The 23,371-nt window shown below is 40.8% G+C and overlaps 1 protein-coding gene across 5 annotated transcripts in view; it reads right to left on the bottom strand.

Moving 5' to 3' along the window:
- Positions 1–521: 521 nt before the first annotated feature.
- Positions 522–23,371, bottom strand: part of LOC109635676 (actin-binding LIM protein 3-like) — a 38,535-nt gene continuing 15,685 nt past the window's right edge. The window contains exons 4-23 of one of the 5 annotated variants that reach the window (XM_069510103.1): positions 23,045–23,157; positions 22,228–22,354; positions 22,023–22,116; positions 21,445–21,532; positions 16,503–16,561; positions 15,798–15,878; positions 15,231–15,386; positions 15,063–15,092; positions 14,472–14,583; positions 14,093–14,203; positions 12,675–12,725; positions 10,707–10,844; positions 10,152–10,216; positions 9,665–9,806; positions 6,281–6,310; positions 3,837–3,895; positions 3,413–3,479; positions 3,262–3,269; positions 2,036–2,116; positions 522–1,721 (exon numbers count right to left, since the gene is read on the bottom strand). In XM_069510103.1, coding sequence (XP_069366204.1) covers positions 1,608–1,721; positions 2,036–2,116; positions 3,262–3,269; positions 3,413–3,479; positions 3,837–3,895; positions 6,281–6,310; positions 9,665–9,806; positions 10,152–10,216; positions 10,707–10,844; positions 12,675–12,725; positions 14,093–14,203; positions 14,472–14,583; positions 15,063–15,092; positions 15,231–15,386; positions 15,798–15,878; positions 16,503–16,561; positions 21,445–21,532; positions 22,023–22,116; positions 22,228–22,354; positions 23,045–23,157 — 1,726 coding nt within the window. In that variant the 3' untranslated portion in view covers positions 522–1,607. Of the gene's footprint in view, positions 1,722–2,035; positions 3,270–3,412; positions 3,483–3,836; positions 3,896–6,280; positions 6,311–9,664; positions 9,807–10,151; positions 10,217–10,706; positions 10,845–12,674; positions 12,726–14,092; positions 14,204–14,471; positions 14,584–15,062; positions 15,093–15,230; positions 15,387–15,797; positions 15,879–16,502; positions 16,562–21,444; positions 21,533–22,022; positions 22,117–22,227; positions 22,355–23,044; positions 23,158–23,371 lie in introns of all 5 variants that reach the window. The other 4 variants (XR_011238609.1, XR_011238610.1, XR_011238611.1 and 1 more) reach the window with 4 other exon arrangements.

Genomic DNA, 23,371 nt, shown 5'->3' on the forward strand with positions numbered 1-23,371 from the left:
ACAAACAGTGGATATTGTATGTTTTATATTCCAGTAAAATTATTTGGTCTGTTTCAAGTTCAGATTTTCAGATTAATGGTATTGTTATAGATAATATTACCCAACAGCTTATTAAGAAGTTTAAATCACCTCCACCTCAACCAACTACTGACACAATTTATGTGTAAGTGCCACATTTTTCATCACTTTTCTACCATGAATACTTTTGCTGATGTTGTGTAGGAAATGTACTCCTAATGTTTGTTTAATGTGAGTTGTGTGGTGAGATGTTGTGGTATTGCTACCTTACTTGAGTAAAACATAGACTACTTTTACCAACAATAATTGCCTACAATATAAAAAGTGGATATATTATAGATATACAGTCAGATACACAGTGACAGTGGAGCCTAACGTAGAGGCCGCGATCCCCAAGAGATAATCAACAGGAAAGAAAAAACCTGTGGGACACAACAGATACCTGTTCACCATCACAACATCATCATGCACCTTAAAGACAAGAACAAGAAATAATTCAATAGTGATGTTTGAATCATTTATTCAGAAGCTGCAGTGAGAGACACAACATTGTTAATTATTCATGTTAGTCCAATAATTGTAGACTTGAGAATTAAAGTTCCTTGGTACATGGGATTGTGTCAGACACACACACACGCACTCTTTTTTGTTTAACCCTTCTGTTATGTCTCCATCCTTCCTTTCCACATTCACCGTTTCCTATTTCCTTCTGACTCTAGACAACTGTTGTTCTTCTCTTTATTCAGAGGGTTTCTCACTATCCATGGAAGTCCTCTTTACACACACACACACACAGACACACAGAATTTAATCGTAAATCGGCAAAAAATAATTCTGACCTGTTTCATGAGTCTGAGAACCAACAAACATTTATTTCTTTAAATAAAACAAAAGACAAATATCTTATTTTAAAGTGTGTATTGTACTAAAACCTGATTTTGAAACTTAACTAACATCTCTGATCTCACTGCATTGACACAGTTCAGCTCATTCTCATTAAAAGTTACAATCACATCATGTTTGAAAACCCAATCAATGCCAGCACAGTCCAGTCACGTTGTTGGAATTAACTCTAAACACTGATATGGCTTCAAATATCAAGATCAAACAGAAACATTTTTGTCGTGTCAACTTATGAACCAGTGGACAGTGTTTGTGTTTGTGGCTTAAACTGAATCTTTTTCAACAATATGCCGGTTTGTCTTCAAGACGGTCTGTTCCCCAAACTGCCTCCCTCTTGTTGGGTGTATTGGCTAAGAGAAGCTGAACCTGAGTCTACAGACAACCTGGTGATATCAGATGCCTGCCTGTAGATTATGTTAACCCACTGACATCTGCTGGTAGAACAGGGAAAAGCAGCCAATTCCTCCTCATCATAGTCCCATTGTGACTTCTCTGGTGTCTCTGGACGTCTTTGTTCTCTCCTCACACTTCTTCGTCTAATTTTGCCGCTTGGCTGACTTCATAGTTCTGCTCCGAGTTCTGCTCTTGCCACTTCAAGGAAAGTGAGATCTTTTCATTTCAGCCTGTTCCACTGAGACCCACAGTCAGTGCAGTAAACCTGTCTGGTCCCGAATGAATTCATTTTCTCAAAAGAGTCTGACCTGTTTCTTAAGTTCTTTCTTTTTCCATTGAGCGAGGCGGTCAAAGGCCGACATGGACATGCCAAAGACTCTGTAGAACTCCTCTGGTGAGAGGTGACGCTGTGAGGACAGAGGAGACAGAGGAGACAGAGGAGACAGAGGAGACAGAGACGCAGAGAGTCGGAAAGTCATGAAATATTGATTCTCTTCTTATCAGCTACTGGGGATAAAATTTACTGTGAGTACTCTATTGCTCAGGATGAATCCTACACATTTTGGTTCAATTTCTTCACCTGTTTAATCTCTGAATGTTCACTGTGTCTCATCATTTTACACGGTGGACTTCTATTCTTGCTGTTTCTATCTGTGCTTTCATTATATTCCAGGGTGTTAATATGTTCAGGTTAAGCAGAGAGTGTTGTGCAGTAGTTCACCTCCAGTCTGGCTCGGTCGACGTCACTGGGGAGACGCTGCTGCCCTCTGACTGACACCATTAGGGCTTCATAGGGGTAGATCTAACAAAGGGAGAAACAGTATTACTGAGATTTTAAATCAAATTTAAAGAGACTTAATGACAATGATGTTTTTACTGAGGAAGTTTTGCTTCATGTTGTAACACGATTCAAACGTACGAATTTGTTTTGCACCATTATGATAGACAGAAATAGTTTGTCACCCTCTTGTGGCCAAAGCTGTAGTTACAACAGCAGAGAAACCTAAAACAGACGAAGCCTATCTCTTTCATTGTTAATACAAATAAAAATAATATTCCACTCAAAAAGTTCTTAATTAAGACTGTGACGCTTTAGAGTTAAAGAGTGGGCTTGAAAATTGTTTCCTAAACTTTCCAAACAATCAATATGAGAAAACCTAGACTCATTAGACCTTTGACTTTGAAACACTGAAATCTAATTAATTACTCTTTTAGTCCAAATGATGACTGGTCAAAGTTTGAAGAAATTACAGAAACACTTGAGATATCATGTTTTGGCCACTGTGACCTTTGACCTTTACCACCAAACTCTAATCAGTTAATTCCTGAGTCCAACCGAACGTATGTACAGAATCTGAAAAGATTCCCTGTTGGTGCTCCTGAGATATTGTGTTCATAAGGCAAATAGATATGCTTCCTGAGGTTAGAGCAAGCTTGTCCTTTGACCTATTACCACCAAAAGATCAGTTTAGAAGTAATTCTCTCAAAGCATTTTTGAACTGTGTTCACAAGAATGAGACAGACAGACAACCTGAAAAACATAATGCCTCCAACTATTGTCTGTCGCAGGTTTGGATGCATACAAATGCTCCATATAAATTACAATAGATTTAAAAAAGCATATTATTCCTGAATGAGCACAATCATACAGTAGATATTGAAGTTTCCCTGAAAAAACCCCACACATAAGAGGATTTTTATTGACATAAAAGATATTGAATATCCCTGACCCATCACATAAACCCTGTGTGTACAATTACCCTTTGTCTTGTTCTTTTCTTGTGTCAATAAAATGAGTCAATTTCACTGAGCCAAGTGGGCGTGACTGAGTTGGATGGATGAACTTTAAAAAGGAAACACATCATTCTTATCTTTTATACACACATCCAGACCTTTCATCCCTGGATCAGTAACAGTTCACCAGCTTTGGAAAGAAGAGCGTCTTACCTTGTATTCTGAAAGAGAAGGGAAGAGAGACACAGCGATGAGTCAACTGCATCAATCACCACCGGCACACAGGCTGAATATGACTGAAAAGCATTGTGAGGGGAAGTAGTCAACTGGGGATAAGCACATTTCAGCTGAACGATAAACTTACCTCTGATCTGCCAATTAACTGCTTTACCGCTGTCATACTGGTAATAATCTGCACTGGCACTCCCAGGCTGCTGGAACACAACACGACCAGTTTAGCAAACACGGGATAGGAGAATGCATTTAATCATTATGTTGGAGGAAAAGGATCAAGTAAAAAAGACAGAAATCTAATAATCTTATATGGATCTATTAAATATTGCATCAAAACATCAATCACACTGGAACATTTAATACAGAAATCTTTCCAGTTGCCAGTTAACGTCTCAGTCGACCTCAGGAGTAAACTGATAAAAATGAGCTTCTAAGGTTCAGTAGGAAATGAAGGACATTGCTGTAGCTTATTTAATCTAGTGAATGGCCCTGCCTCGCTCTGTCACACTCACACAGACACACACTCTTTCACAACAGAAATCATGATTGCTCACCCTGTTCAGTCCGTTTCTGCCGTACCCTGGCAACGAGGCCGATTTGGCAACATATGAATCTGCAAGAACAAATATGAGCACAAACAGAAGTTATGCAAACTGACACACACCTACAGTCTGTAAGTAGGAGGATACAGTTTGGACTTTTGAAGAGATTTTGCATTTGACTGATGATGACCTTGGACCATCAAAATCTAATCAGTTCATCCATGAGTCTAAGTGAACATAAGTGCAAAATTTGGAAGCATTTCCTGAAAGTGTTCATGAGGTATTGTGTTCATAAGGCAAAAACATGTTCTTTGTGAGGTCACAGTGACCTTAACCTTTGACTCAACTAAAAATCGAATTCGTTCATCCTGGAGTCAAACTGAGTGTTTGTACCAAATCTGAAGAAAATCCCTCAAGGTATTCTTGAGATATCAAGTTCACAAAATGCGACGTACAGACGGATGGACGACCCAAAAACATCCTGTGCCACTGGCTGTCGAGGAGAAATAAAAATCTGGTCACAAAAATAAACAAATAAAATGAAGTGAAAACCGTTTCATATTTGTTCTCTGAGGGACTTTAACTGAAGACACTGTTAAGCAGATCTGGAATATTCTTAGTGCCAGTGAAGAGCTCGACTCCCTCCTACAGACGGTTAGGGAATTTTTAGGTTTTTCAAATTCTGTGTTAATTCTTTGTCATCCAGTCTCTGAGAATATTGCCCTGGGAGAATTTTACGAAAGAAATACAAAGCAACAGCTCTCCTGCCAAGTACTGTACCTCCTTTTTAAACCTGGAGAATATCACTGCTTTCCAAACACGCTCCTCAGGCAGAAATGTGGCTCTGAGGATGCTGCGATATCAAAACATTTAGGATCATAGAATCCCTGTCTCCAAAAAACACCACACTTCCACTTTAACTCTTAACCTGAAGCTATATGAACCTCGAGCTGATAGATTTCACTCTCCTCAAACACAAGTTCATGTACCCACAGAAACATACTAGATTGACTGAAAATGCTGCACTGATGATACAATTTTTCATTTTGTTATCACTCTGCATGTTTTTATCTCTCTTGTAACCGTTGGCAACCGGCAGCATCTTTATTTATGGTGTGCACTGATGTAGCTGAAGCAGCAGAGGGCAGTGGAGTCACACCAACTCCCTCATGTTATTCAACTGTCCCTCCTGTCCTCCTCTCTTCTACTTTAACTTGCCTCCTCTTCATTATCTGTTTCTTGCTCCGCTTCATCAATTTTTCTGCTCCAGACTTTTGCATGTCTCTCTCCTATTCCTCCTCCTCCTCTCTCTTCTCATTCAGTCTCTCTCTTGTTCACTGTGGTGTTAAAAGGAATTAAATAACACAGTGAAGTCAAGGAGCCGGGATGAAACAGCATGATGCAGCAGAATATTGGCCGGTGTGAGCTACGGCACGCGGTGTGTGATCTGCTGAACAATAATGAGTTTGTCATCTACAGCGCTTTGTCTTCCAACAAGAAATGAGATACAGGCAGTGTAGATCAGGTATTATGTGTGTGTTAGAAACACAGCAATGTACGGAGCCCCAAAGGTGACACGGGCAAAATAAAGATTAAATTAAAGAGGAAAGTATTGCATTCACAGAAGATAACTGTCAGACCACAGTGCATTTGGGCTTGTTATGTTTCTGTGTGGAAATGACAGTACAGGAGGCAGTTGACTGTGGAAAAGTTGGTAAAGATTTTCACAGATTTTGACTTACGGATCAATCACTAATAAACAAAACATCCTTAAAACACAAGCAAAGCCTCATTCCAATAAGAGTAAAATACCCAACCAGCCACAGCTTTATTTTAACAAAAACTGCAGAAATTAAACCAGGAGCTTCTACAAAGACCAATGGCTTGATTGAATCTATGGAGACGATACGGCCAGAGTGCTATTCTAGATATTTATCAGTTTTATTTTATTTGTACAAGAATATAATCTCAGGATGTTCAAAAAATATTGGAAGCTAAGTTGGGATGGCATTGGGCTAAAAGACTCTCATGAGTTCATGGTGCTTGAACTTGTAAGCCACAAGGATTTTAAGGCCAAGTGTGGATACTGTCACTGCATAAAACTGATCTATTTTTACAATCTGAAAAGTTTTACTGTGGGTTGTGGAACAGATGCCTGAGGGGCTCAGGTCAGTGATCCTGGATCTGCTGCTAAAACTAAAGCTGATAAACAGACTGGGGCCTGGCTGCAGCTACAGTGCCATTCATCTTCCCACATGTAACCCGAAAAGAAAGATGTGTGTGTATGTGTGTGCGTGCACGTCTGTGTGTGTATGAGCTGATAACAATCTCCCGTTTTAAAGCTCTGCCTCCATCACAGCAGAACCTGCAGAGTGAGGAGGATCAGAGTGACAGCGGCGGCTGCTCGCTGTGTCGAGGTGACCTCAGAGATCAAAACACACTGATGAACCACTCACCGCTGTCAGCGCTGTAGACAGACCTGGGAGCTGAGGAGAGAGAGACAGACAGAGAGGGGTGAGACAGAAATAAGACAGAACACACAGGACAATATATTATTATGTCTCAAGAGACTCTGTAATCTTATACATGAATACATTTGCCTTGGTAAAAACTAAATGAAATGTAAAGAGCCCCAATCGCATTTAAATAAAAAATTTTAAAAATATATTGTGATGATGTGTGGATGTGATCATTCGGGCCCATTTCACTCTCTTTTTGCTCTTTATTTGGTCTCTACCAGTTCCTGAGGGAACTGCTAAATAACAAAGTTCACCAGTTAGTCTTTCACTACCTCAGTCTGCTGTTGCTGCTACGTTTTTACTTCACAAACAATGCTATCGATTAGAAACCAACCAATATGGATTTTGGGGGTCGATGCTAAAATTAGGGAATAATTGCCTATGCAATATATCAGCCTTTATGTACATGACAAAATATAATAATTTGGCAATGATTCCTAAGATGTTGTTATCAAACTGTTATGACAAAGAAATATAACTCAGGCTTTATATTTTAAAGTTTAACCATAAACTTAAATGTCAATAACTAAATTAAAGGAAAACACAAATACAAATATAGACCTTGAATTAATCTTCTCTTTTGTACGTTTTTTATTGTGTAAATTTAAAAGGTTAATAAAAGTATCTACGTATCAGAAACGCTGATCCAACATGTCTGTGAAAGGCTCATATTTGCACATTTTTACTGGCTAAACAATAAATCAGTCAGCCTCTATATGAAAGCAGTGAAGATGAACCAGAGCAGTATTCGGCTGGACAGCTAATCACTGAGTTACAACTGGCTATAAAACTCTGTGATGGAGCTGCAGAGTCAGGGGATAATTCTCTGTAGGTTCATTATTACCAGAAACCCTTTCAAACATTTTTCCTCAGTTACATAATCCATTTTAAATCTCCTGGATTCTTGATCCCGTTATTTGTGAGTACAAATGGATACATGCAGGTTAATGTCTGTATCATTGTGTAAACATGAACAATAAACAAAACTGCGTTAAGTAGAGTACATAAACCTGCCATATGGTAAAAGTAGGAGAACAAACAATGAAACTGAAATGACAGAAGAGAGTCGGCTTTTCATTAGAAGGGAAATAAAGGAAGCCTGCTGTTGTGAGACATCTATAAAACATCAGCTGTGTGGGGATGTGCCTCTAACAGCATCAATATGCAAACATAATCACCATCAAGACCTACACATCGTATAAAATATGAAGCAGCACGGGTACAGCCCCACAGCATCTGGGTTTATACTCGGGCCATCCATGTTAAAAATGTATATGTTTATAAGCCCCACCCACTGCACTGTGTAATTTTTATGGACTGTGCTGCAGCTGGAAAACCACTCGGTTATTTTTTCTTGGCAACATAATATGATGAAACATTATCACACACTTATTTTGTGCTGAGAAGATAAGGATGTAGATCTAACAGTTTTATGTATCATTTTATAGTCTTCATAGATGAAGGACAACAAGAATAAAAGTCTACAGCAACGCCAGCAACTCTGTGAGGCTGCAGCCGACTGAATTCAAATCCTAACATCAGCAACGTAACATGTTCGTGTTAAGCAGGTTTACTGTTTACTGTGTTCACCAGAGACTGTATGTAATAACACGTCTTCACTTCCTCCCATTGTGCAGAAAGACAAATGAACCGAGTTTTTATGACATCAAATAACTAAAACAAAAAATTCATGGAAAATGCATGGTCTGATGATGTCAGAGGGTTCATCCTGTGTCGGGCATGAATGTAATTTTTGGACCAAACTCACTAGAATCCACGTAACATTTTGACGCACTGTAGGAAAAGACAGAGGATGACATGACCAGTCATCCTGTATGATTCATCTGCAGGGAACCATCAATACCTCTGTTCAACTCCATGTCAATCCATCTGATAACTGTTGAGACTAATGAACTCAAGATGTTAAATCAACCAGGTGACTGAAAGATCCAGTTTGCCACACCAAGCACCGCTGCTAGCAAGTGAATTAAAATCAGTTGAGGTTATTTCGTAGGCATTCATATACTCGAAAAATAATTGGGCCTTGCACACTGACTTAATGTAAATAAATTGTGTGTTTAATGTGTATATTTATATATTCTAAGTTTAACTATATTTCATTATATCACTGACAAGTTATTTAATTTATTCACACTAACTCAACACGATAGAAAATACTAAAATAAATGTGACTCTTTGTATTGAACTAATGTGATAAAGTTACTTTAATATATAATTGAAAGACATTAAGTCAGTGTCTTTGGAGTGTGTTGAGGACGTACCATTTTGAAATGAGCCAGGAACCGATACAGACACACCACTCAGGACTTTTCTAATCAGTATAATAACAGCAGACACTATAAACCCACAGTGATTACACAGCACTGAACGCCCACATCACACACACACAGGTGTGTGTGTCTGAGCTCCCTGTTCACACAGCTCATCTCCCTCTCTCTCCTCCACTCTCTGACCCTGATTTACCTCTCGGCTTCATGTCATACATCTTCTCTGAGCGGCTGCAAATTGCTTTAGCTTCTTACTCCCTCTCTCTCTTTTATTTTCAATTCACTTTTTATCTCGGCCTCTCTTGTTCTCGCTCCGGTTATAACACCCTCCCGCTTGACCTCCACCTAAACACACTTTCTCTCTTTCTCTCTCTCCGAGTCTCTCCATCTTTGTCTCAACCCTCACCCGAGCTGAATGCAATGAGGACTGGGATCAATGGGAGAGTTAATACAGAAGTGGCCAAACTCTCCCACACTAAGGCTTGCTCAGCATTCCAACTAGACACATGCACACGCACATGCACACGCACACGGCCATCTTGCCATAAAGGTGACTATAATAATCTCCTGACCTCTCACCTCCGCAGCCACAGACCACTCATCACCACGACCCAAAATGAAATCTAATCCCTTTTCAGCCTTGGAACTTAAGTACAGTCACAAACAGGACACACCCAGGACTGTGTTAGTGTTTATAAATCATAAACTTGACATTATTACTCATTTCAAAGGTGAATTCACTGTAGTTCTGTGAACAAATTCAAACTTTCACGTCTGTAAAGTTTGAAAAATATAGTTCTCAGAGATCAGCCATCAACTATTTCTAATTGTCTGGACAAGTGACTGTACATAAAGGTGGAGGACATGTGAAGCCACAGTGTCTTAATCACCCCCTGGTGGCAGGCTGCAGTATAGGTGGAAAAAAAAACACCTCCTCCATGTTAACAAATGGAGGAGGTGTTTACTCATCAAATGTAATTTTAGATAGCTGGTTCTAATCACACTGTCCAAGTGATCACGAACACACACTTACAGCCATTGAGGGAGCCATATCCCAGATTGTTCAGCGCCTCCTTGCTGTTGCAACGGGAACTGCGTCTGCTCCCCCACTGCTCACTGTCGTGACAACCTGACCGCGCCTTCATCTCCTCCTTCAGGATCATCCTGCCAATGCCCTGCAGAGAGGGAGGGAGGGAAGAGAGGAGGAAAGAGAAGCAGAGGGGAAGAACACAAGGATGGTTTAAAGGAATAGATGGATGAATAGTGGAAGTGGCATGGATGCAAAGGCTTATATACTGTATAAGGTGAATAGATATGAAAACTTTGTAAAGGTTGTTGTTTGACCAGACAAAGGGATGATATGTAGAGAACAAAGGAGGAGAGAGGAGTATAGCAGCATCCTCTGGCCTCGTGTCCAGTGGGCAGGATCGTAAAAATCATGTTTAATTAAGTGGCAAATTAAATATTAACGAATGCACAAAATGTAAACGGGAGAAACAGGGGACATCTTTCTTTCTTACCCTGTTGATATTGTGATTCCACCCGTCCTCCTCCCCTCCGGACGAAAACCTCCTTACTCTGGAGACTTGAGGATGAGATGGAGGCAGAAAAACCTCTTTTCAAAATGATGTGCAAGATTTGAAGTCGGCATTTATTCTTTAGATAAATTAAGTTTGTGCCTGTGGCGTTTACAATTTGTTGCAGAGCGTAACAGTTACCACACAATTGTAGATTGGATCTGGTTGTGGAAGTAAATTTCCCATTAATTTTCCCCATTGAAGTTTCAGAAAATCCTTATAAAAAGAGTTTTAAGCCTGGATCCAGGCTGACCAGCTTCGAGATGAATGAAAACATTTATTTGGATTTTACTTCTGGAAAGAAAACTTGTCCTTTGATGATGTTTTGTCCTTATTTTCTATAAAATGTTAGACTGTAATGTTATGAAAAGAACGCCTCAACCATGATTTTTTCTTAAGATTGGCTAAATGTTAAGTGTTAAGCTCTGTTGGTGTGAGCGCAGGTTTCTAAGCACTCGTGTGGAGAAGTGTGTGTTTGATAAAGAGGGGGTGTTGTACCTTTTGGAGAGCCAGTGTATGGGTAGTAGTTGGAGCCTGGGTGATAAAGGCTGTTACAGTTGGAGGAAGAAAGGCAACTGGAATTGTTGAGATTCTCATTGGTTTTACTCTTACTGGCTGTCGGAGAGGCAGAGATGTCTGACAGAAAGATAAAATAAATACAATGCATTTTATTTAAGACAAATTTGAACAGTTGATTAATGAAAACAAAAGCTTATCCAAAGTTTTCCTGCTGATTTTCATGCTTGGAGAAGGGCAACATCAACAAAGGGGGGAGGATAAGAGGAGGATAATAAAAACTTATTTCATGGTACAACTAACATCAGAGTGTGAGGTTTTGTTACTTTTTGTGGACAAAGAAATGTGTTTACTTACAGAGAGGGTAGGACACAGCAGGGGTGAGGATGGGAGGAGGAGATGCATCAAACACAGGAAAACAAAGAAGAGGGGGTTAGAGGAAATGTGACGGGATGTGATACACAACTTCCAGAAAAGGGATGAGGTTATCAAGGGTGGACCGCAATAAAGCTGGCAAGGAAGATAATATGTAAAAGGAAAAAATATACATCTTCAAGATGCCACGTAACATACATCCTCAATCTGTGATTTATTTGAGGGGATATTCACATGCCACGCGATAAGATAGGACACAGTGCATAACGTTTCCCGTCAGGACAATATCATATCTATAATGATGAGATGCAATGAAGGAAAAACCTAAAACAGATAACATGTACTTCTGTTCAGCATTAGTTAATCATACAGGAGGGACTATTCATCCAAATCATTTGTATACTATTTCTGTGTGGTTTTGAGGTGCAGCCATGTTTCACTATGATATACATTATGACAATACAAATACGCCTTAATATGGTACTTTGCATTAAAATGAAAACTGCTCTGAAAGTGATTCACGCTACGTTTTTGAATCCGTCCAGATCACAGATTGCCTCCTCACGCTGACAGAGAGAGGTTTGTCAGCACTTTGCAGCAAAGGATAAATCATCCAGAGGTGTTTCTGAGGAACTGTAACTCTGTCGGACCTGCCGTCTGAGCGCCGATGAATTGCCTACACATTCAGTGAGTATTTGGCACCGCTGCTCTCAGTTTTACTTCACTTCTTGAATCACCAACTGTCTGTAATCTCACCTCTGATGTGGCTGTAACTATTAAGCGGCTCATTCGTACCTCTGTAGTTTAGTCAGCTGACAGTAACTTGATTAGTCACATGTTTGAAACCCAACAGATCATGAGGAATGTGGTGCGTGGTGAATATCACAATTAGGGACTCCAGGGTCTACTTTTTCCTCCCTATGTGATTCAATGACTTGTTTAACCTAATTTAAAATATCTCTGTGTGGAAAAGGGAGTAGGTGGCCCACTGTGACTGAATGAACAGTGTTGAACAGAACTGATTCAGGAGCACAAACACAAAATTTTAATATGAAACTGACAAAGAAACTGCATTAATGTGGATTAATCAGGTTATGGCCGATACCTGATACATTAATTAAGGACAGGGATGATCCAGAATATCCCATCCATTAGATATAATAGTTTTTAAGGGAGAAGTCGATTGTGTAAAGAGTTTAGAGATAAAAGTTACTTAGCAGCAACAAAAACTTCAACGTTCAGCCCTGGTACAGTTCCCACTACATTGGCACTGTTTGGTTAACAGAGAGAATTTGATAGTGATTCAAAATACCAGTGAAGCTTCTTAACTCTGCAACAGAACCTGTAATCAAACCTCTGCAGGTTTATAGAGAAAAATGGCTTCTGATTCTCGGACTGCTTAGAGGGTGGAGAGGAATGAATATCGTCAGAAGCACCAGATGTTGGACAGACAGAATTTATTCAGCTTCAACTCAGATCTTTCTGTAACGGATTGGTTCAGTCAAACAAGCAGGAGATGTTTCATACTAATGATGCATTGGACGGTTTACACAGCCCATCAACAGCTGGACTAACCTTGTCTCTTATAGTTGGGTGGTTTCCTGTAGATGTTGGTTTCTTCAGAAGCTGAAAACAGAAACAAAAAAGCATTGACATAAAAGAAATAGGGAAGAGGAGGAGTGGAGGAGTGGAGAGTAGAGGTAATCTGGATTTCCTTATTCATCCCATCCCAACAAATTAGTTGCATACATTTATAGTCTTCTTGACCATAAAGCTGACAGCACAGGTAATAAACTGTTGTAGCAGAGGCGGTGCCGTGCATCCAGACAACCTGACCGACGTGCAGAGCGGATGATTAATACTCATTCACTGGCTTATTGCGGGAAGGAGCAGCAGATGGCTCAGGAATAAAGCAGAGGAAGGAGAGGAGTTGAAGGGTTGAGAACTGGATGGAGAGGCAGAGGAAAAGATAAAGGGATGGGAAAGAATAAAATAGAAACGACAGGAGCACGTGGCGCCTTGCAGCTCTCGTTAGGAAGAATATTCTACATAATCATTCAGCTTTGGGTGTCAGAACACCACATTACGTAAAAAACAACTTGTAATAAAACAGCAACAAGATGAAGCAAAAAACATTAAAATACTTCCAAACACAGCAGAGCAGGCCACCAATCCTCCCAGCATTGGAGGTTCGACTCCCAGCGGGCCGACCACGCTAAATTTGAACACACTCATGATACCGTGAGGCACTCTGGATAAAAGCCTCCACCAAATACGTTCTGTTCCATGTTGAAAAAACGTGAGGGGAGTGCTGTCGCAGGGCTGGCAAGGATTAACAGCCTCGAAAAAAAAAAAGTCAGGAGGAAGAAGGGAACATGCAGTGAGAAATGGACTGAGGGCAGGAATGATGGGAGGGAAAGCAAACGCACGGTTTGCAGTGAAACGTAAAGCGAAGGCAACAGAGACAGAGCGAAACATTCAGGGAGCGGAGGAGCGTCGACCTGATGAAGTGGAAGGTTGTTGGGATGTTAACACAAAACACAATTAGATGTTAGATTAAAACTCATATGTTAGAAAGGCTCCACAGAGACTCACCGCAGGAAGAGCGGATAACTGCTGTGTTTTATGGATGTTCAGACCTCATTAAAAAACCTCAAATCTATCACAATCAGGTGCATATGTGTTATGTATTCAGCTTAAAAAGGAAAATATACAAAACTTTTAGTGATATAATATGAGAAGCAGAAAAACTTTTAATAACCTGGGACCAACAAAAAAATTTGAAATCTGAAAAATTACTATGACTCTATTATTAAAATCATTTATTTTTCTTGCAATTAATAACACACAGGTCAAGTTCACTGTGGTTCTTTGGTCTGAGGAGCAAGTGTGAATCTGGGATCAGGATGTGGCTAAATATTTGGAGGGTGCGTTCGTTTCGCTGTTAAATAGGGCAACTCAGGTTAGTACCAGCGTAACGGATGACGGCCTACCTGGCACATGGAAATGCTTGGGGGCTTGGAGGGTAGTGGTGGTGGTGGTGGGTGTGGCACACCTGGGCTCTGGCTGAGAGTAATATGGTGAACTCCTGCCACTCTCACTGCCTGCCGTCATCGCAGCCAATCACAGTGAGAGAAACCAAAGCATGAGGCACAGAAAGGCCCACGTCCCCAAACAGAAATGATAGCAGACCGACTCGTAAGCTTATGGATTATGTACATATACTGTACGTAGGCATGTATGTTGGAGTGTTCTGGGGCTCTAAGACACAACTCCCTGCTGCACCTTGTAGAGCGAGTGCTTCTTGCCAGGCCTCATATTTTCTATTCATGTACGTGTGAGTGTGCATCTTCGGTTGAGTGGGCGCATTACCAGGGAGATAATAATGCAGAGGGGACCCTCCGTGGCGACTGTGTGCAGGAGAGTCAGTGAAGGCAGAGCTGGAGGAGCGCCTCGTTCTCAACTCCACACTGTCCAAAACATCCTGGAGGGAGAGGGAGAGAGCGACGCCATCTCAGTTAATTAAACTACACAAAGCTCCACTTAAAAAACACAACTGTAATCACTCTGAGAGCAGTATTATGGAGTATTAATTTTGATAACGAAAACGCACAGGTGTCACTAAACGCTTCAGGTCACCTCAACATGCAGTATTGGACAGAGACTATAGTTATATAGTTATAAGTTATAAAAAGTAAAACTTTTTCACGGAAATATTCATCTTATTTTCTCAAGTTCTATACATTTGGTTATATAGATTTCACCATTTGTAAATGTAGAGGAATGTAAAATCAATCATACAATTGATTGATCAATTTACTGTAGAATATCCTGTGACATTACTGATGTGGAAGTCCTTGCACTTTGTGTAACATACAGCTACATTAACTTTCTGCTCTAATTAAAGTGAAATATACCTGAGTCATTAGTGAAAGCAGTAAAACTACTGGGAGGAATACTTACATGAGAGTATGGTGACAAGGAGCCCAATGACTGGAGGGAGAATAAAAAATAATTGTCATTGATTATTGTTGGTGAGTTATGTTCAACTATAGTATTGATTGTGAGGTCTTGTGTGTGTGTGTGTGTGTGTGTGTGTGTGTGTGTGTGTGTGTGTGTGTGTGTGTGTACCTGTCCACAGCTATATCGCTCCAGAGTGTCGTCAGAGAGGTGTGTGTGGTTGGACTGATAAGGGATGATGTCAGGCCGCTGAATGTCATATATGGCTTTGACCCTAGGTAGAGCTGTCAGCTGCTTATAGTCCAGAGCATCACTGTCAGCCTTAGACTGTGTGTGTGTGTGTGTGTGTGTGTGTGTGTGTGTATGTGTGAGAAAAAGAGACAGAGCGAGGCAGTAAATGGAAACTGAATCATGAATAGAGAAGTGGACATTATTAGCAATTCAGAAAGAACAATAAAAGAATGAAAAATCACACAGAGACCGGCATAAAGAAATATAGAATTAGAAAATACAGTTCAAGATCAGTGTCCTTTAAGTCGTGTACAGACAAACAATCTAGAAAGTCTATTCAGAGTGCAGACAGACTGAACTTCCAGGGACTCGGAGTGTCTGTCTCTGTCAATTATATGTGACTGACGGCTGTGACAGTGACAGCGGAAGGCATCAATTGTTCTTAAAAAATGCCATATAAATAAAGTTTGATTTATTTTTATCATCACCACAGCGACAGTTACTTACGCAGATAAGGCGGTGAGGAGAGCCGAGGAGAGGGGAGGAGGCCGTGGGAGAAATGGAGGCTGTCTCAGACGTACGTCTCAGCTATCAGAGCAAAAACAAGAGTCAGACGAGTCTGAGGTTATAGTAAAGTTAGATTAGACACAACAGTAATTAAAAGGTACAGAAATGATAATGGTAATAATAACATTATCCACAATGTGACACTGTATTAATTCAAAATACCAATTTACTTAACATTCATTTGAAAAAACACAACTGGCTTTACTTGAATCTTCCACATGTTTCTCCAGGTATTTTGAAAACTCAGGCTGGCTTCAGATGAGGTTTTCATTAGTTGATTTAAACACATTTGATAATGTCACCCACATTGGATTATTTGCATTTTAATGTTGATTAAAATGAATGAGATAGAAATCAAAGGAAAGTAGGAACAGAGAGTTTTATTAAGGCTCTGCCAACCTCCTGCATGTGATGTGGCATGTATATAATAAAGAGGTCTCAAAAGTTCTTCATAGAAAGACACATTTTTAAAAGCATTACTACATTTATCTGGAGTTAGTTTCTTATAATGAAAAGAACAATGTGGTGTAGTTTGTAAAACGGGGGTGATAAATATGAGGCACAGAGAGAGAAGAGGAGAATCACACAGAGAGAGGGAGCAGAGAGAGGGAGCAGGAGGCTGCAGGTATTTAGAGCATCGCTCACCCTCAGTTTTCTCTCCAGCCGAGCTGCTTCTTTACACATGGGGTGCCAGACCTCTGAACCTGCACACACACACACACACACACACACAGAAATACACAAGTTTAGTTCAGTTAAATTTGTTTTCGTGTACGTGGGCAGCAGCCATACAGTTTCATGTGATCCTATGAAAGGAAAACAGCCTTTCTCCAGTGCATCATCATCAATCAACAACACACACACACACACACACACACACACACACACACACACACACACACACACACACACACACACACACACACACACACACACACAGCTGAAGCTCTGTGGAGGAGGTTTGTCCGGTCTGAGGACAGAGGATCAAAATCTCCTGGTCTCCACAAACATATAAATACAGAGGAGGAATTATTAGCCGCGGCTCCGCTTACATTAATATGAGTTAGTCCAGCACTCGACGCTGACATATCTCCAATAACTATTGGATAAATTGCCATGACATTTTGTTCAGACATTCACGGTCACTGAAGAATAATTCCTACTGACTTTTATGATCCCCAAACTTTTCATCCAGTGCCAAGAGAACTAATGAGAGCTTCTTCTCTTTATGCCAAATGACGTATAATGACTCACATGAAAAATCTGCCCCAGATCATGGGTCATCGTGAAAGAGAGAGACAAAGAGACAGGAAGGACAAAAAAGTAGAGCATGCGTAAAATTGCAATGGAGCCAGAAAAACAATCTTATCAGTATTGACTTTTAAGGGGGTTTCAATGTCCAGAATAAACAATGCAGAAAATATGTACATTTATATTTATCACATTGTATTTGTATTCTTGTTTTTTAAAATAAAATTAATGATCCATATTGATATCCAGCTCTAAAGTACAATATTACAGATGTAAATATAAATCTATTGTGCACATCTTTACCAAAGTCTGTGCACAAACATGTGACAAACTGAACCACTGCTTTAGCAACAATGCACTTTAACAGTGATGGCAGAAAAGGATTTCTGAATTTCACTGACTTAAAGTGAAATGAACATGAACAAGAGACCAAAAGATAGATGAAGGAGATGTCGTCCTGAGAGGAGAGAAAGAAAAATAAGGAACAGAGCAAAAGAACAAAGCAAAGGTAGTGAAAGAAGGATGGAAGGAGCTAAGTGCTCGATAAAGCAGAAGAGGACAGGGAATGAATGACGGTTATTACAGTAGATCATATTCATGACAATAAACCACTAATGTCAGGATGTTTGTTGTGGATGACGCCAACACAAACACACACGCACACGCACACACACACACACACACACACACACGTGCATTGACTCTGTATCATTTTCTCCGGCCCCAGGGTATGCTGGAATCAGTTAGCTGATCATGACTCTAATATACAACCACTATCAACACCATATATCTGACCTGCACACAAACAAACACACACACACACACACACACACACACACACACACACACACACACAAAATACATAACCGCATAAGCAAACGAGCACAGAGGCAAAAGGAAGTAGGACACACACATCCAACAACCACACACTCACTCTCACACACTCCCACACACAAGATCAATACTGTGGACAGAAACCATGCGTGGTGATTCAGTGCCCCCCCGTCCCACCCACGCTCCTCCACTCCGCTGCTGAACAGATGTATGGCCTTGGACTTGGGATCCTGTATCTCCTGGCTGAGGAGAATGTAAATTGTGCAGCAACCAAGGATTCAGGGGAAAACAAAGAGCTGCGATTAGTTGTGATAAAAATGTAATCAGATAAAACCTCCTCAGTCGCACATGCACAGGAAAAACTGTTTTGTTCTGGAGCGAAGCCTGAGCAAACACTTTTTTTTCACCTTGTCTTCACTTTATGCAAAATGGGGTTAATCGATTGCCCAAACAAGACGTCTTATCTTAACCAGTAATATTCAAAAGAGGGGATGAAAGCCGCCAGTGTAAATCTACAGGAAGCTATTTTTACATTAGTGCTCATGCTATCTGAAATTCTAAAGAGGCAGATATTTAAATGGACTCAGGCGTCTTTGCTGAATCATGCTGCCAAGTGAAACACAAGAAATGTCAATTCAATTCTTACAGTTCAGATATGTGCAGTGAGTCTGTTGCTCTTTTATGAGTATTGGGTGTAAGAGCTGAGGTCAAGTTGAGTGAGTCATTGAAGAGTGTATGAATGCAGTTCAATGCTGTTTCTACTTGGTAATTTGATTCAGACCAAAGTAAAAAAAACTCTTTGGCGATTAGACAGAAATGCAACATGACAGAGAGGATTTCAGTCCAGTAAATTAAACACAAATTCAAATTAAGCACCAAATAAAAGCTCTTCTGAAACCAAATACAGACATTTTGTAAATCTGTAAATGCCTGAAATCAGTAGTTAATTAAACTGTTGGTCAATATAAAAAACATTACATCAACACAAGAGTGAATAGAATGAACTAGTCCCCTGAATTATGGCTTAAGAAAAATACATATTTACTTATTTGCTATTTGCTGCTGCAGAAGATATCATTTCTTTTAATGTTTTTTTGTAAGAGATCAGTTTGGGCTCTGGTAACTTGTACTGGGCAAAAAGAGCAACAGGAAAAAATCGCATTAAATTTACCTTCCTGACACAGAACTCATGTATGTATTGAAAGCTTCAACCAAAAAGCTCAGGGGCTAGCCAATCAAATTACATTAGTGCAAAGGAGAAGGCAGTGGTGAACCTGGTTGTGTGTTCATCTGGTTGTGGATTTTATTTCCCGTCTACTTCTCTTTAGCCTTGTATTGATATCTAGCATGGCACATTAGCACGCAAGCCAGTTTTGTCCTGCAGAGAGGGCCCCCCCCCCCCCCCCCCCCCCCCCCCCCCCCCCCCCCCCCGAGTGCAGCTGATTACACTAGCCAACAGAACTGACAGATTCGAAATGAGTGAACTGCAGATGAACTACCTCCACTGAAGTTTTCAGACTTATAGACATATATTTTCATTGATTTGCTCATTTTAAGAACAGGTATTGAGATGAAGCGTCCACGAATCAGTTTTCCGCTCACATCACCAACACATGCACACACATGCACACCACTTCTTATTCGAGACATGTATCATGAGATTGATTGCAAGAGTGTGTGTGCGTGTGCCGTTTGTGTACGTGTGTGTGTGAGAGCGTGTGCACGTGAGCCGTAATTGAGTGTGTCTCACGAGGGTGATTGCTTAGCCCTCCTACATGTCTGAAGTCATCAAAAGGAGGGAATGTAACCTTGGGGCAACTCAGTGGAGCTCAGCACACACACACACACCTGCATTCATATGCAGACACACTAATCGTGCGTCCAAGCAAATACACAGAGAATGATGCTTGCACATATTTACAGGCGTAGATTAAAACACACAAACAAGCGCACACACATGAAGACTTTAAGTACAATATGCAAATGGATCGGTTTACTGGTGGCCGTGAGTGCAGCAGCAGAATGTCAGTGAAGTGAATCAGGAGGCGTCAACCTGTGTGGCGACTGTGGGAGGCTGTGTGTGTCAGTTACACATGACGGTACAGTAGCTCCACATTTAACTTGCATTCAAGTAATCTGTGCTAATCAAAATGTATTTTTACACCTAAAGTTCCTGGTACTGTAAATTCTTTATTGGTAGTTTGTGGATTTCTTCGTCAATTGTATTTGTTTTAAAGGAATATACAGCTTAAAGGTACTTTCAGTTGTATTCTATCTACACTACCATATCTCCTAGAGTATGATCTTGTGTTGTTCTAATTTGCATTTGCAACGGTGGATTCTTGAGAAAGTATTGCTCATATTTAGTCTCCACTTAAGAAATATTGTATTAAGTTGAAAATGATTTCCAGCTTAAAGTTTGAACTGATTATAACAAAGATTGTATATACAATATACAGACATGAAGCGAAAACATGCTGGATAAGAACAGGGTCATCCAGAGTCTGCAGAGTAGCAATCAGCAGGATGAAGCAACGGTAGCGAGGTCCTGCCAAAACAACCAATCATGGTGTTACATGCTGTTTTGGAATCATTAAATAACCACTTTAAACCAAACTTTGAGAGAATTTTGTCTTTTTAGTTTGGTCCATGTCCCATCTGCTAACATGGAGGACATCAGCTAGTAACAGGGAAGAAGGGTGATGAAGCTCGTCGCTGATTGGACAGAGGCGTGGTCCGTCTTCAGAACAGAAGGAAAACGTAGTAAAAATGTGTTTCTGGATTTGCTGCTGTGTTCTGTGATTTGTCGTGTTTTGCACTTCAGGGCCGCCGTACAAAGTGGATAACGATGAACATGAATGTATAAGAATGCTAGTTTGTCAGGCAGCTTTAGCAGTGTCCTCACATCAGCCTGCATTTGAATCCATGAGTGAGCTTATTAACTTTAATTACTTGAATCTAATTTGTAAAAGAGAAAACAATTTAAACCTCTGGCAGTCGGCCATTCATTCAGATTAATTCTGTCAGTGGCGGCGCAGAATAATGGACACAGCAGCCGAGGCCAAGCTGGAGAGGTAATTGACTTCAACCTTTGTGTGTCTCAAGAAAACATCGGCTGGGGTAAGGTGTGTGTGTGTGTCTGTTGTGTGTTACGTGTGTCTTTGTCAGTGAATGTAGTAACGAGTGTTATATGTGCGATCAATAACCTACATAATGGTACTTTGTTAAAAGCAACCATTTATCAGGTGGCTGTATCCTACTTCTGTCCGACTCGCCTTTCCGACACACACAAACACACACGCACACACACACACACGGATGCAGAATAAACACTTAGGCCATCTGGATACTTGCAGGGAACAGCTAATTCAATAGATGCTACAATTCTATTTTTATGCCCGCTGGCTGTAGAGATGCAGAAGCACTTTTGTATGGTCACAGATATTTATTCATAAAACTAAAAACACATTCTATCACTTTTATACATAATGTTTCATTTCACCTGTGAGGTACATTTCCTCTCCTTCCAAGAACATCATGTGACAGCGCGCACACCTGGCACAGCTAGGGTGGTAGTGCTTCCCTCCAGCCTGGAGGAGAGATAGTGGACGGGAGGAAAGAAGAAATAAATAAGCCAGAGGGAAGCAAAAGCAGGTGACACAAATGAGGGAGTGAGAACAGAGTGGTGATAAGAAATGGAGGAAAACAATGAGGAGTGAAGACTGTGGAGGGGCGATAAGAAATGGAAAATAAAGGAATGAATAGACGAGGGGAGATGGAAGTGTTGCCTTGCTGGTTTTCCAAAGCTGCCTCGTCACCAGTCAAACACTTGAGTCATGTGAAGAGGGGCAGCTGTGTTTTCTGTAGCTTTCTATGGACACACACACACACACACACACACACACACACACACACACACACACACACACACACACACACACAGACACACAATCTATCACACAAATTAAAAAAATTATATTTTTTAAATTTGTGTGAAAGATTGTACAACGTCGTTCTTCCTCATGCTCCCATCTGTCACATACACATTTGTACGTAAAGTATATGCACGAACACACTCACCTCCAGCACTCTTCCGCTGATGTACCTGTTACAGCTCTCGCACCTGATCCCAAACTGTGTGTGGTAATCAGCCTCACAGTAAGGAATCCCATCCCTACAGACAGACAACAGTTCTCAGGTTAAATGATCCCTGTTGTTGTTTTTTGACGTTGATAGAGTAAATACTTGTACCGAGACTGTAAAGATGGGGGATCAAGCCACCTACTTGCTGATGTACTCTCCAGTGAGCGCACAGCCACATGTCCGGCATTTAAAACAACTGACGTGCCACTGTCTCTCCAGAGCCAGCAGAGACTGACCCTGTCTGATCTCCTCGCCGCAGCCGGCACAGTCTGAACGAGAGATGGGGAGGAGAGGAGAGGAGAGGAGAGGAGAGGAGAGGAGAGGAGAGGAGAGGAGAGGAGAGGAGAGGAGAGGAGAGGAGAGGAGAAACAGAAATGCAGTAATGAGAAAACACAGAGGAGAGAGAAGAGCAGCTTCCACAAATGTTCATTCATCGTCCTTCCTCTGCGTTTTCCTCTCATCAATTCTCTTTTTCCTCTCTCCTGACATTATGGTCACATTGTCTTCACCAGATGGAGCTAACAAAACCAGGCCACACAAATACCTGGAGCAGCAGGCCACCTCCTGGGTGTGTGTGTATATGTGTGTGTTTGTGTGGGTGTGTTCAGCAGGTGGATGGTACAAGTCTTTTGTTGTGTTTCGCCCGTAGGGCAACAGCTCAGATCAATATGTGCCAGATGAATCACAAAGAAGTGAGTCATTTCAATATCTGCATCTAAACCAACTGGCCAGATTATCAATTATTGGTTAACTCCGATGAAGAAGAATCAAGAAATTATTTTTTTGTTTTATTTTTGTAGCTGTAGCCGTATATCTCTAATTTGTCTGTACATTGGTTTCAAAAAGTGCAGTTTAAAGGGATAGTTCACCCACATTTTTTGGCGAACTATCCCTTTTAGTATAATGCGGTTTGCATTTTTGCGTATGTTTATGTGGCATACAGTGAGCGGTGTTCTTACAGCTGGGCCCGTGGACCTTGACGGGCTTGTCGCTGCTCAGAGAGTGCGAGCACTGCTGACACACACACTTCTTTCCGCAGAAGGTCACCCTGTCGCCAATTGGGAACGGACTCCTGAGAACAAAGAGCACATTTAAGTAAAGTCATGCAGATACGGCAGAGCAGGAATTCAAGTTAAAGGGTCATTTCACCAAAATCTCTATCATGTTGCGGTGCAGCCAAAAAGTCATTTGTGAGACACATTATTATTGCGCTGACTCAGCCATTTTCGAGACGCATGAGTCTAATTTGCAATCTCAGTGGAGTGTGTTGTTATTAGAGGAGAGGG

Source organism: Paralichthys olivaceus, chromosome 15, assembly GCF_024713975.1.
Source record: "Paralichthys olivaceus isolate ysfri-2021 chromosome 15, ASM2471397v2, whole genome shotgun sequence".
Classification (NCBI taxonomy): domain Eukaryota; kingdom Metazoa; phylum Chordata; class Actinopteri; order Pleuronectiformes; family Paralichthyidae; genus Paralichthys; species Paralichthys olivaceus.